This window comes from Equus asinus, chromosome 3, assembly GCF_041296235.1.
Source record: "Equus asinus isolate D_3611 breed Donkey chromosome 3, EquAss-T2T_v2, whole genome shotgun sequence".
Lineage (NCBI taxonomy): Eukaryota > Metazoa > Chordata > Mammalia > Perissodactyla > Equidae > Equus > Equus asinus.
In genome coordinates this window covers 97,795,969-97,810,836 of record NC_091792.1, presented here as the reverse complement: position 1 = coordinate 97,810,836, position 14,868 = coordinate 97,795,969, and the positions used below count along the sequence as shown (strand labels likewise).

General features: G+C 35.9%; 1 protein-coding gene across 4 annotated transcripts in view; it reads right to left on the bottom strand.

The window, feature by feature from the left end:
• PRKG2 (protein kinase cGMP-dependent 2) overlaps positions 1-14,868 on the bottom strand; it is a 100,617-nt gene that overhangs the window by 58,396 nt on the left and 27,353 nt on the right. For all 4 annotated transcript variants that reach the window (XM_070505535.1, XM_044766716.2, XM_070505533.1 and 1 more), the window contains exons 3-6: positions 11,594-11,760; positions 7,359-7,472; positions 5,820-5,925; positions 2,405-2,468 (exon numbers count right to left, since the gene is read on the bottom strand). In XM_070505535.1, coding sequence (XP_070361636.1) covers positions 2,405-2,468; positions 5,820-5,925; positions 7,359-7,472; positions 11,594-11,760 — 451 coding nt within the window. The remainder of the gene's footprint in view (positions 1-2,404; positions 2,469-5,819; positions 5,926-7,358; positions 7,473-11,593; positions 11,761-14,868) is intronic.

Here is a 14,868-nt window from a genome sequence, read left to right as displayed (position 1 = left end):
CACCACAGGGGATCTGAGTAAGGGCAAGAACATTCCACACCACCCCACCCCGGTCCCGCTCCCACTACACCTCGAGTTCCATGCAAGATGGCAAATGTCAGAGTCACAGTGCAAAGGGTCACTGGGTCAAATGCCAAAGCTCTGTGACAAAGAGTTAGGTGACTCAGGTCAGCCCTACAGTCACATTCCATGCTTCCTGGATTGATCACCACACATGGGAGCAGAAACTCCTTCCACTCTTGTCTTCGGTACTGCACAACTGCCAGGTGCAGAAGTAACCTTATCATTTTCATTATCATTAACAGTTACACTGCTTTTGGAATCTGTATCATGCTTCATGATGTTCATTAGTTAACTCTTAGAGCACATCAGTGAATATGTTGGTACTGTTCCCACTCTCCCACAAGAACAGGCTTAAAGGCAACGTCTACCTCTAGAACTGAATGTTCTGAGTGACTTAAGCTAAAAGAAGAAATGCCATTGGAACACTGCCCAATCAGGGCTATTTGGTCTAGGAGTTTAACAGTCAAAAGCTTAACAAACACATCAGATCAATGGCTTGGTGATGGGAAACTCCGGACCCCTTTCCCCACCTCCACGAAAAATAAAAAACCTTCCAAATCAACTACCAAACAGCATTCGAGACTCAGCCTGTTTTTCTCGAAGATTATGCAGCAAGTTTGTGGGACAGCTGGTCCTGGAACTCAGCAGGCGCTCTGTCATAATTCCGATGCATTAGTGATTGGCTGTTGTCAGGACCCTGTTGATGGGTCATTAGTCCAGGCTATGCTGGTAAATTATGTGCTTTTCTTAGAGCTAAACAGATCCCACGACGCCCTTGTTAATCACTTTCGCATTTGAGAATTTTCACACATTACAGAGACACATTTTTTGCCAGGTATGAATAAAGAGCCCTTTATAAAACTGCCGCCGTCTGCAAATGCTGAGATATAATAAAGCCTTTCTAAGGTGTTTTAAAAGATGAGACTTTCAAACTCGAATTGTGTGTTAATTAATACTGGATTTGAGCCCCCATCTATATATTCTGTAGCTATTGCCTGTGGCTGCTATAAATATGTCTAATTTACCACTTATTTTTAGAGATACTAAATTTTAATATTTGCTGTCAGCATGGAATTCCCCTCTGGTGAATCTACTCTATTAGCATTATATTAAAAACAGATTTCCTTGGTTAAGAAAGAAAATATAGGGCCTCTCCAGCTTTAAAAAAAAATTCTCAGAAATTACGATGAATTATTAATTTGTAACATCTGTGATTGGGTTATGTTACACCGGGAAAATCCCAAGAGATGCAGGGCAAGCAGTCCTCTTGAAAATGACTTCATATCTGAACGCTCTGGGGACACAAGGCCAGGCACTGTGTCATCATGGCCTGTCCTTGATAAACTGTTGGATGGGTTCCATGAATTGTACATAGAAACATTACTGGTGTCACTTACACTTAAGGATAAAATGGTCAGTGCTCCCTTCTCAACAGATATTAGTTTACATTGTATATTGTGATTGACAGAGGCATGAATCTGTCAACAATCAGTCTTGCAGAGTTTTTTGGTCTCCCACTGAGAACAGCTCTATAAAAGCTTAAAGTCTACATGTGACTCCTTTACTATTGCTTACCTCCTTTAAATTCTATAAAAGCCATTTTGGTTCCAATGAAACTGACCCCAAAAAAAGTTAGAGAGAGGTTATTTGCTTTGAATTTTAATCTCCGTACTCTGAAGAGGTTTTCATACAATGCATATCATAATAATCCAAGGTACATGTCATAAAAGCATTATTCACGGAAGACTTGACTAGTCTTGGACTAGAACCAACCATCTGGGTGATGCCTAATATGAGTTTTTGAACACATTCCAATATGCTCTTTTTCCCTCGATGTTAAAATAGGCAAAGTGCCTCTTAAGTGCAGTTTTGTTTTTAGTTTTCAAGTATGGAGTATTTCACAGGCTGATTCAGAAGCCTGTCACCAAAAGCCCCAATATACCCTTTCTCTACTCCATTACCTAATTATGCATCACTGACTCCTTCATACTATGAAAACTCTGTAAGGAATTGTGATGTTAATTGCAGAAAATCAAATGCCTCCTGAGTAAGGTGGATTAGTTTTATAAAATATACTAAAAAGATTAAAATATGTAAATCAAATGTCAAGTTACACATGCAAACCCAATTTCCTTTTATACATTTCAGATGAGTCACCCAAACCCATCCCAGCCCCTTAATTCAGTGAGTCGGTCTAAGGTTTTTCACAATAGAAAAAGGCTCTTGGCCTCTGTAGATTGGTGATCTACCATCTTTTCCTTTTTATTCATCAACAGTGCTAATAATGATGAGATTATACTATCTTTTAATAAAATGTATTTTTTACTTTAAAATTTCTTACCACTTCCAGGCAGTCAATAATCTTGGTTAATTTATCTTCAGGTAGATTCTTCAGCAAGGATACACTTCAAAATTAAAAAAAAAAAAAAAACCTTTATTTAATTATCTTCCTGAATTAAACTGCAAATACACACCTATATGTAGATTCAAAAATCTTTATGTGCATTTAAAAAAATAAATGCACTTTTATTTTTCCAAAGTAAACCTCCAAATAATATCACACATAGATAATTGATTTCAAATACACTGAAATTATATAATCACAGACATTTATCATAGGTAAATGAATAAAAATAGTAAGATACCATAAAGAGAAACAATCAAATTTTGCCTGTTTGGCGAGAAAATATTTTACATTTGTTGGTTTTCAAAGTGAATCATGTCCAGAAATGCGTTTCTCTCCACATATCAAGATCTCATTCTTATTACCATGGGTGAGGAGCTCTGTATCCAGAGAAGGATCAGATTTTCATCTAAATCCTTGAAATTAAGTAAAGACTGAGTCCAAGGGGGGAAAAAGGTAGGAAATAGCATGGAAATGATCTTTGATTATCAGTCATACTGTACTGTCTTTTGAAATTAATGGTAGCCAGAGGCATGTAATAGAAACATTTTTACAGATAATATACAGAGGATGAGACAGAATCCTGAAACATTATTTGAAAAATAATCAGAAATCTCACTATGATTAACCAATCAACAGATTAAATTGTTCTTTTAGAGAAATTTCTCATCTACTTTACCCATTTTTACTCAAGACTGTTAATACAATTTCTCTAAGATAAATACTTCTTTCTTACCATCTAAAATTTGACACTGCTATGGAAAAAATAATGCTACTCCACAAATACATGACTGGATCTGATTTGTGAAAAGAGAGCTCTAGACTGATCCTTGCACACGTGCACCAGGAGGCATGTGGCCAGGAGGTGTGTGTAAGAATGTATGCATCCGACACATTTGTAATTGCAAAACAGTGGAACACCCCCGCAATGGGAGCAGATAAACGCACTAAGGTAGTCATATAATGGAACTCTACGACCGGAGAAATGACTGAACTAACCAAATGGATGAATCTTAGAAAAAATATTGAGTGAAAAAATTGAGTTGCAAAAATAACACCAATTTTATAAAGTTCAAAAATAGGCTAAATCAAGCTATATATATAAATCAAGCAAAACAATAAGGAACACCAAGGGAATGATTACTAAACTTCAGAATATAGATTACCCCAAGGAGAGGGGATAGGCGGCTGGGAAATGACGTTGGGGAGCACATGAGAACTCCAACAACAGGGCTGACTCTCTACTTTTTAGGCTGGGCAGCGGCTTGACAGCACTCATTGTGTTATTATGTTTGATAATTCATGTACTACGTATCTTTTATATATATCACACACTCCATAATAAAAAGATGTAAATGGAAAAAGAAAGAGCTTAATGTATATTATGAAACAAAGAGAAATGTATTTCTCTAATATGTCTCCCTATTGATGAAAAGGTAAAAGGGAACCAGAACTTTTTTTTTTTTGAGGAAGATTAGCCCTGAGCTAACTGCTGCCAATCCTCCTCTTTTTTGCTGAGGAAGACCGGCCCTGAGCTAACATCCATGCCCATCTTCCTCGACTTTACATGTGGGACGCCTATCACAGCATGGCCTTTGCCAAGCGGTGCCATGTCTGTACTCGGGATCCAAACCAGTGAACCCTGGGCCACTGAGAAGCAGAACATGTGAACTTGACCGCTGCGCCACCAGGCTGGCCCCAGAAATTTTATATATATATATACACATATAGTGGCACTTACTGCAAAGGAATACTTCTGTTCCTTTTTTTTTAATTGATTAACACATGCTCATCATGAAAGTTCTACTTCTGGTCCAAACTAGGATCTACAATGTTAGTAAGATTCTCTCCTGTAAACCATCACTTTTGGGGATTAGTGAGGAAATTGATATGAGGAAAAATCTTCTTTGTCTCCCCTCTATGAAGGCAGAGATCAAGTTTTTCTTGTTGAGCACTGAATCCACAATGTTTAGAGCCTGGCAATAAGTATTTGTTGAATGAATGCCTGAATGACATAACAAAATGAAGAAAGGAATATGTACTAATACATTCTCTCAGCCCCTTCCCCTAAGACAGAACACACTAGACTTCAAGGGAATGAACTGCTATGCCCAGTGGTTCAGGTTTTATCTCAGACATTCAACCCATTAGCACTGGTTTATTTATTTATCCCTTTTTGGCTTTTGTGTGAGAGTCATTCATTAGCTTTAAATGCTGACCTGTGTTGCTCAGTTGTTGGATTTTGAGATCACCTATACTCAGGTAGACCCCACAACACGACGGCTAAGGCACTGGTCGACATATAGGTAAAGGCACCTGCTTGTCATTATGGCTGCCCTCTGCCAGGAGTCATTATTGTCTCTGTGAGAGTAAATCAGCAAGATTCTATAGGAGAAACTTAATGCCTGCCACATTCTACTGATTAGCAATGCCTTCATTCACTATTTATTGAGTCCTCACTATATGCTAGGCACTGAATAGCCCGAAGATCACTGACTTTGCAGGCTAGTTACACAAGATAAAATTATTATACTCAAACAGAACTTAGGAGTTATTTTTTGAAACTGCAGGATATTTTACCATTATTGCCACTTATAGGTAACATTTCATTACAGTACGTATTGCAGCTTCAGAGACTGTCAAAGCTCCCACAAAGGCAGAAATAGTTTAAATAAGAAAATTGCACTTGCCAGAAAAAAAATTTTAACATATAACTGACTTTTTCAGTTACATAAGTATTTGTTTCTCTATAATTTGATGCATCCAAGTCGTTGGGGATACAGTACAGTTCACAAAATAAATATGTTCTGAGGATCCATGCCATCAGGGCAAGCATAATAACATTTTTGGTAAGTTAATTTGCTACAAATAATAGTAATTTGAAAGATGGTGTGGCTATGCAAATAAGAAAAAGAACGTCTCAGGTAAAGCAAGTAAGGACAGTAAAATAAATTAATTTTAGTAGTATTCTAGGCAAAGCATTATTAGAAAGATTATCTTTAGCTATCCACTTCCAAATTATAGAATGTCTTTCAAATATCAACTGAGCAATCCAGGTGAATATTTTAGGATTCTTTGCACATTTTTCTATACTATATACAATGACTCCATCAATACAAGAGCAAAATTAGCAAGAGAACTAAACCAGTGCACAAGGCTAATGGGAATTAAATAAAAATTTTTATATATAGTGGCATTTACTGCAAGGGAATACTTTTGTTCCTTTGGTTTAATCACGAGGAAAGTGCTTAAATGAGAGAAGCTATAGTAAAGTAATTATTCTGATAAAATCCTTGTATCCACAATATGGCTTCACCATCTTCTGCTCTTTCCACCAATGTGTTTTTCTTACCTTCTAAGGAAGTTTCTGTACTGTTCATCTCTCGCTTGAGCTGTCCTTCTCATTATATTCTGGAATACCTCTCGATCTAGTGCCCAAGTTTTAACATTGGTAATAGCTTTAGAAAAATCAAGAAAATAATAAAATATTATTTAGCCCCACATTAAGAAAACACTCTAAAATGTTACTCAGTAAATTTTTCATATATTCTCATAAAATGGTATTTCTTGGAAAAACGCACAGTCCACAACAACAAACATGCAAATAGAAGAAAGTAGTGATATAAATAGTGGGTAATTTTATAAAATCATTTTTGGCTTTGAAATGAAGCGATTTGGAAGTGAGTAGCAAAAAATTTCCTTTCTAATTATATTTTGCTTAGGATGATATCAAAATTAGTTCGCAATTCCTAATTACACACTACATCATCAGAATGTATTTCAGATTTGTGCTGTGATACAGGAGAAAGCCAGCCAGCCTATAGCTAAACAAAGAGTGAAGAATTCACAAGCAGAAAATTGAAAGTAAAAGATCTCTGTGTGTATAAGTGTGTTTTCATGTCTTTTTATGTTGTTTAGGCATCGTTGTAAATGAGAGCCAAAATATTTTAAGGGTATCTTTACGGTTACTTTTGTATAAAATGTATACAAATCATTTTCAAAGAGACTATGCAAGACGATTTTTGGAGACAATTTTTTTATAGGAAAGACAGAAAGCAAGAATAAATTCTAAAAAGGAAGAGGAGCAGAAGTAGCAGGTCTAAAAACATCTATATGAAATTATGGTTGTAAGCTTTTTTAAAAAGGAGAAATGAGAGCCTATAAAACAGAACAAAATCCAAAGCTCTGGTTTATTAAACTTTAGAGTGAATTAGAATCATCTTGGCATTCTTGTTAAACATGCAGATCCCTGGGCCCCATTGCCATAAGTTGTTTAGAGCGAAGCCCCAGAATCTGCATTTTTTTAATCAAACACTGCAGTAATGATGAGACACGTAATGCAGTCCCAAACACTGAGAAAAATTACATCTAAGTAATTCAGAAGAAAATCCCAGATCACCAAGAATAAAGTCAACAAAAACAGGAACCCTAAGGAGAAGCAATTAAACTAATCCCAAAAGTCATTCATGGAAACTCTCATTAATTAATTCATATCTCTTTTGATATATACACATTTTCATTGGCTTAATTATTTTTTTCTGATTTATAATATGGTCAGAACCTCATGGAGAAGAGAAAGCAAACATTCTGGATGAGCCAAAGGCAGATGTCTACACAGTAAACAAGTGAAGTGGCCATTAAAGCAAATATTGGAATCATTCAATTTAAAGCTATTTTCCTATTTGATATACAGGTATCTGATGGGAAGGTTCTTTTAAGCTTAAATCATTTAGACAAGGTTTCAATATAAATTCTTTCATAAGCATAGCACTTCTATTAATAACAGCATATGAGACACAATGGGAGACAAAAACCTCAGGAGGCAATAGTGACTTAGGTTATTTTAACACTGTGTAACAACTCAAAAATACAGCATTTCATCTCCTGTTACCTTTCACAGAGGCAGTCCTTGTACAGTTGTATAAAATGGCTAGTTCCCCAAACGTGGTCCACATAGGGATGGACGATAGCAATTTCTCCCCTTGGAACACCTCTAGTTGGCCCTCTATCAAGTAGAATTTAAGAAAAACACAAATAGTCAAAATCCACCTGAATTCCATCAATTAAAAAATAAAACAATCAGAAAGTATAAACAAGAACACAGGTAAGATATCTTATGGTTCTCATTATAATCAAGTGGTTATGAGTACAGACTGAAACCAGTTCCGCCACTTACTTACTGTTAACCAATTCACCTTAAAGGAGTTACCCACTCTGCCTGCGTTCCTCATTGATAATGGGGATGATAACAATATTTACTTCATGCAGTTGTTGTGACAATTAAATAAGTTAATATAGATAGGGAACAGAGACACATAATAAAAGTCAGGAAGTCTTAATGATGCTGTTAATATTATTATCATTGTTACAAAGCTCTTTCCCTAAAGCAGTGGATGGCAAGTGTTTTATCTAAAATTCATTCCACCCCATGAAAAATGCTGTACATGAAACTATTTCTCTTGTGCAAGGAACACAACAATCACTGTATATCTTGAAAACAGGGCACAGACGTTCATACCGGCAGAAGGACTAACTTGTCATAACTGAGAGGTGAACTGGCCCTGGAGTCACACTGCCTGCCTCTGACTGGTCACTGGCTGTGTGACCTTGGGTGAGTTACTTCACCATGCCTCAACTGTTGTCTAAGCCCCATTCACTGAGATGAATTAATGAATGGAAGTCACTAAGAAGAGTGCTTGAGAACAACAATATCAAGACAATTAGAAGACAAGCTACAGGCTGGGAGAAAATATTTTTGCAAAAGACACATCTGAGAAAGGACTGTTTTACAAAATATAAAAAATATACTGTTTTCTTAAAACTCAACTAAAAGAAAACAATCCACTTAAAAAATGGGCCAAAGATCTTACCAAAACTCACCAAAGAAGATTTACAGATGGCAGACAAGCATATGAAAAGATGCTCCACACCATATTTCATCAGAGAAATGCAAATTAAAACAATGAGATACCACTACACACCCATTAGAACGGCCAAAATCTGGAACACTGACAACACCAAATGCTGGTGAGGATGTGGAGCAACAGCATCTTTCATACATTGCTGGTAGGAATGCAAAACAGTACAGCCACTTTGGAAGACAGTTTGGTGGTTTCTTGCAAAATTAAACATATTCCTACCATACAATCCAGCAATTGTGCTCTTTAGTGTTTACCAAAAGGAGCAGAAAACTTAGGTCCACACAAAAATCTGCACATGGATGTTTATAACACCTTTATTCCTAATTGCCAAAACTTGGAAGCAACCAAGAAGTCCTTCAGTAGGTGGAAGGATAAACTGTGGGACATCCAGACAATAGAATATTATTCAGCACCAAAAAGAAATGAGCTATCAAGCCATGAAAGACACAGAGGAACCTTAAATGCATATTACTAAGTGAAAGAAGCCAATCTGAAAAGACTACATACTGTATGATTCCAACCATATGACATTCTGCAAAAGGTAAACGTATAGAGAAAGTTAAAAGATAAGTGGTTGCAGGGGTTGGGGGGGGGGTGGATGAACAGGCAGAGCACAGAGGATTTTTAGGGCAGTGAAAATACTCTGTATGATATTATAATGATGGATATGTGTCATTACACATTTGCCCAAACCTATAGCATATAAACATCAAGCATGGACTTTGAATGATTCTGATGTGTCAATGTAGGCTCGTCTTTGATAGAAAAAAAAAATGTACCATTCTAGTAAGTTATGTTGATAATGGGAAAGGCTATGGATCTCTAGGGGCAAGGGGTCTATGGGAAATATCAGTCCCTCTCTCTCAATTTTGTTGTAAACCTAAAACTGCTCTAAGAAATAAAGTCTTATAAAAATAAAAAGAAGAATGCTTGATATTAATCTCTATCTAGGCAAAGGCTGGGGGAAGAGAGAAACAGAACTTCAGGCAACCTCCTCACAATTCTTTCGCCCTGGCAATTCTCCTCTCCTTTCCCTTCAAACATGCAAATAAAGCTCACCTAACCAAAACCTTAGGCAAAAAAGATCTATATTCTTAGAGGAAGAAAATTGGTGGGGTTATTTCTCTTTCCCTTGAAGAATTAATCTTTCCTTCTCCCAATTACCACTATGTAGCTCTAGTCATCTCTGTCCATCCATTCATTCAACAAATCTGATCTGAATACCTACGTTGTGCCAGGAACTAGTCCAGGTGCCAGAGAGACAGGGTGGACAAAGCAGAAAAGATACTCATGCTATTAGAACTCATATTCTAGTAAGAAATAAACCCTGTTTTGGCTCCAAATCCTGAAGATTAGATATGCAGTTTAATAATTTCTCATTACAACTAAATTCTATTCCATTGAAAGCACTTAGTTGGACTGTTGAGTTGATATCATGGATCTCAATGCATTTCAAGTTTTTTTCCTAACTGGTTATGGCTCATGCAACTTGAGCAATACTGAATAATTATATGGAATAACAAAAGTTTAAGCTAAATATGCTTTTATTATTTGTTATTCACGCTATATTTTATAAAGGCAAGATTTTTAATTAACAAATTAATTAGCTCAATTAGTTAAGTTACACAATTCAGTCTTTAGGTAACATCATGATTAACTCAAATAAGAAACTATCCGATTTTCCTTTTCAAATGTGATACATCCTGATTTCAGTGGCTGTACTGATGCTGAATTCTGTTCAAACTCCTCTCCCCAAGCCTTTCATCAGAGTTACTGACAAGGAACAAGATGGGCTGACGTGAGTTCATCCTTTCCTAGCAGGTTCCATAAATATTTCTTGACTTAATGACCTTTCTTCTCTTGCCAGAACGTTCTAGCGTTGCTAAAGTAGAAGTGAAATGGCCAAGAGAAAAGTTAAAAGAGGAGAGGATTGTTCTCGATCACCTGTCCCTAAAAACTTGAAGGCTAGCTAAATTGACTATAATCTACTTCTTGGGTAGAAAAATTACTTGAGAATCACTACAATTTTAAGGGTGTCTACAAAGATATTTATAGCATATAATACATGAATACTTATGAAACTGGCATGTTTAAAGAATCAAAGTATATGAAAACAATCTTTTATACTCTATAAATAGAATAATAAACATTTATTTGTTTGGATAGGTAACTTCTGCCCCACACCTAAGGCCCCAAGGAAACAAGAATCATAAAAGATTGCCAGGAATTATAATGCAAAATAGAAGGCCACAGCACATCTCAGGTTACCACTCCATATGAGTAAGCCAGTTTAACTTTTTTCCCTAAAACTCCAAAAGTTGGGACAAAATCAGAATTTGACAGAGTGTTCAATAACCATAAGCCATGTTCAGATAATTTCTTGCTCCTATATCTAAAAAAATTTCTTTAGGTAGCACTATAAGATTTATGCATTTGATATGCATTTGAGAAATAAATCCTTTGCCTATCCAACCATTATAATCCACCCAGCATGTAAGCATGTTCAAGTGATCATATATGGCGGAAACCATTGAAATGGCCCTAAAAACACCAGTTTTAACCTTAAGGCATTCCATTTGATTCATCTGTTGGTTAAATGTACCTAAATTATCTTTTGAAATCATTGGTATATAACCAAAATACTTTACAGAACCATGGAAATAATTGTTTTCTTTTTCCTGGTATAACAACCTAAAAATGTCAATATAAGCAGCAGTATTTTCTATACTTTGAAAGACGTTTTTGTAGTTGTAGGGTGAGTGGCACTGTGATTAAAAGTATGGACTCTTGAGTCAGATTGTCTAAGGTTGCATTCTGCCTCCACCACAAATGAGTTGTGTGGCCTTGGGTAAGTGACCTAACCTCTCTGTGACATAGTTCACATTAATAACATGGAGATAATGGCACTTGCCTAACAGAGTCGGTGAGCTGAAATGAGATCTCTCTATTAAGTAGTCAATAGGATGTCTGACATATAGAAAGCATTCAGTTAATACTAAGTATTATTATCATCATGATTGGATCAACAACGTAACTATTTCATGAGCTCAATCTATTATATTTTCTACAAATAGAGCAAGTAGTTTTGTATTTTTATAAACGTTTGCAAAAAATTATGAGGCAAATATTTGTTATATGATAACTAGAAAAATCTGTTATATAATAACTAAAAAACACTAGTTTTATGATAATTAGAAAAACCCACCTGCCAGCACAAAGATATGGTTTCCTGGTTCTCCCTGCTTAATAATGTAACTCCCTTGCTGGTAGTTTCTCCCATACATGCATTCCACCATGTCTTTGATCTGCTGAGGATCCAGTCTCTTCAGAAACTGATTTTTATTAAGGGCATCCGTAATGAGCTTCTTCTCACTGTTATAATGGAAAAGAGACATTAGTTACAGTTAATGAAAACCTGAATCTTGCCATTACTACTATATACTTACAACTTTTCCAGCAGGGATAAATTTTTTTTCTAGCCCCACCAATACCTGACCCTCATAACTATCATACTTTACATGGAAATCCTTTAAAAATATTTTTGAGTATTTTTCTGGTAATCATTATTAAATCAATTTTTATCATCACTCCTAATTGTCATCATCACAAATGTAGCATTTATCAAAATCCCTGACACACTACCAATGGATATATGACTTTTAGATGGAAAGCAAATCTGGTTGGCAGGTGGACGGTGTATTTAACAGATTACAACACAGTATTCATCCACTGACATGCACACACGCATAGTGCCGATGGCAATAACTTTATATTTTATTTAATCCTCACCACTCTCCAGTGAGATAATTACTACCCCTACTTTATCAATAAGTAGACTAAAAGGTGAGAAGCAACTTATTCCCTCTAGGATTTATATCTAAGTCTGTGAATTTGAAGTCTGAGCTACTTCCATGCCATCACTTGCCTCTTCTGAGCTGGAAAAGTCGGCTCCCTTGGGACTTGGTTTGATCAATCACAGAAGATGCTGGTGGTGGTCTGGGTTTGCCTAGATTTTGAACTCTTGGTATATCTAGACTAGACAGAACCTACATTTCCAATCTCACAGACTATTCATTCCCAAATTCAAGGTCCACTTGTTGATAATCCTAGAACATTCTATTTTCTTTTGGAAAAGAAGTATCTCAAAATAATTACCCAATCAACATTACTATAAATTTCAAATGTTTTAATTACCATACCTTATATGGAGCTATCATAGAATTAATGAGCTGAAGAAAAGTTGCCTTGTGGGCTAAGTCAGAATCTTTGCACAATATATTTGTGCTCACTCAAACTCAGTGTGATTTTTTTAAAGAGGTTTTTTTTTCTGTATTTGTTATTCAAATTCTCTCCCATCACTAGCTTTACTGTTTCAAAATTTGTTATCTTTTTCTACATAGAAAGTTTTCAAACCCAAGGTAAAATTTCATGGAATTAGATACTTCCTTTATGACCCCATCCATCAGATCATTAGGCTTCATGGAAGAAACAGAATGAATTCTTGCACAGAAATCTCTTCTTCCCTCCAGTCACTCCATCATCCTCAGAGCCATCTAAACCTTGAGAACTTCTTTCCTCCTTCACCTAATCTATCACCAAATCTTGTCAATTCTCTTTACAAAATATCACTGTTATCCATTTTAGTTTCCATTTTCAAGGACGTCATTACAGTCCAAGAAAAAATCTTAGGTCTGGACAACTTTAACAGCTTCTTTTTTTGGTATTTTAGTTTCTAGCCTCTTTCTCCCACAGTCCATTCTATACTGTATTATCAGGTTAATCTTGCTAAAAAACTAACTTCACTCTAATCTCATTCTTCCTTCATCCACTAAAATCAACAATTCATTCAATTGATATAGCGTATACTGAGAAAATACTTTTGCTAGATGTTCTTGTCAGTGCAAGTGGTAGAACTGTGAACAACAACCAAAAGCCCCAGCTTTCATGGGCCTTTCATGCTAGTGTAACTTTCCAGGAAATGTTTCCTCAAGGCCTACATATCCCAATATCCTAAAATACATTCCAAGAAGCACTGCTCCTTTATAAGCAAAAGTGTGCTGAGTTTAAACAATTTTGGAAATTCACAAAGCATACCTTAAAGGTTCAAAGAAATCTTGCGGTAAACAAATCTTTTTAAACCTTTTCCAAAACCTCAATGGCTTCTTTATTTATTTCTTTTTTTGGTTTAACTTTTATTAATACTCCATGGAAGTATTGTGAAAACTCTTTTCACCATAGAAGAAAATCAACATCCCACAATCTGATATTGCCCATTTCCCACCACATGGCTTCAGTATATCCATCTTGCACTTACTCCTTAAAATAAATCCTTTGTTATAGATAGACTGGTATCTTCATTGTCTCCTATGCCTGCCAGCTTTACCTTCAGGCTTGGCATGTGTTTTCTCCCCTAACTTAGTTTCTTCTCCCCTCAACCTATCCAAACCTTACACTCTACCAAGAAACCTCTCATGACCTCATCAATCCTGCCCAGATATCATAGCTCAGACAATCTTTTTATTCTACTCTAAACTCCTAAAGTACTTGTATTCATGTCCATTCAATTCAACAAATTTATCAAGCATTTACTTAGGACACAAAAATTAACTAAGCATGGCCCATGGCCTCAAAGAGTTCCCAGATCCTTTTAAACTAGTTTAGTGAATAAACATACTGTAATATTCCATTAGAAAAGAGCTCTCTCTGAGTTTTCCTCCAAACTAGATTATAAATTCTTGGAGGAGTGGGTCTTGTCTTGAATTTTCTGTTTAAGCAGCAGAATAAAGCACTGATTAAGTGTGTGAACTTTGCAACTCCTCCTACAACTGTGATACGCCTGCTATTATAAGCACAACTCTCCCTGCTCACAAGAAACAACTATAACAGGTGATTAAAATATAAATTTACAAATCTGTTTGAAAGCTTTGGAGATCTATGAACATAACAAAAGCTTGATGAGCCATGATCAATAACAGAACATGAGCTTGACATTCACCTCTGCTTTTCTTTTCAAGGCATTTACTGACTTATAGGCAGCACTGAGTAGAGTTTTGGCAGTCCCAAAGGGTTAGAAAGACAAAAGTTTGTGTTCAAGACACACCATGATGAAGGGGTCCTGTTAAACACTGAGGATTTCAGATGGGATATCTAAAGGGCTGCAACCTAGAATTAAGGACTAACCAAAAACAAGCTAGCTCTCAAAAAGACTGAAAACCAACTTTGAAATGACTGATTCCTATTTCCTATTTTGGTCAAAATAATTTTCCCCTAGCCTAACCGCCTGGTAGAAGCAAAGGTAAATCTTTTCTGTAGGATGTTCACAAAATCTAGAACTCAAATTTTCTCTACAGTTTTTCATAAGAAACATCTGGTATGAGATCAAAAATGACTAGGCATACCAGTAGAAAAGATCGAATGACTGAAGACCAAGAAGAAAAAAAGACAATAGAAATAGATCCATAGTAGATAAAAATGTTGTAG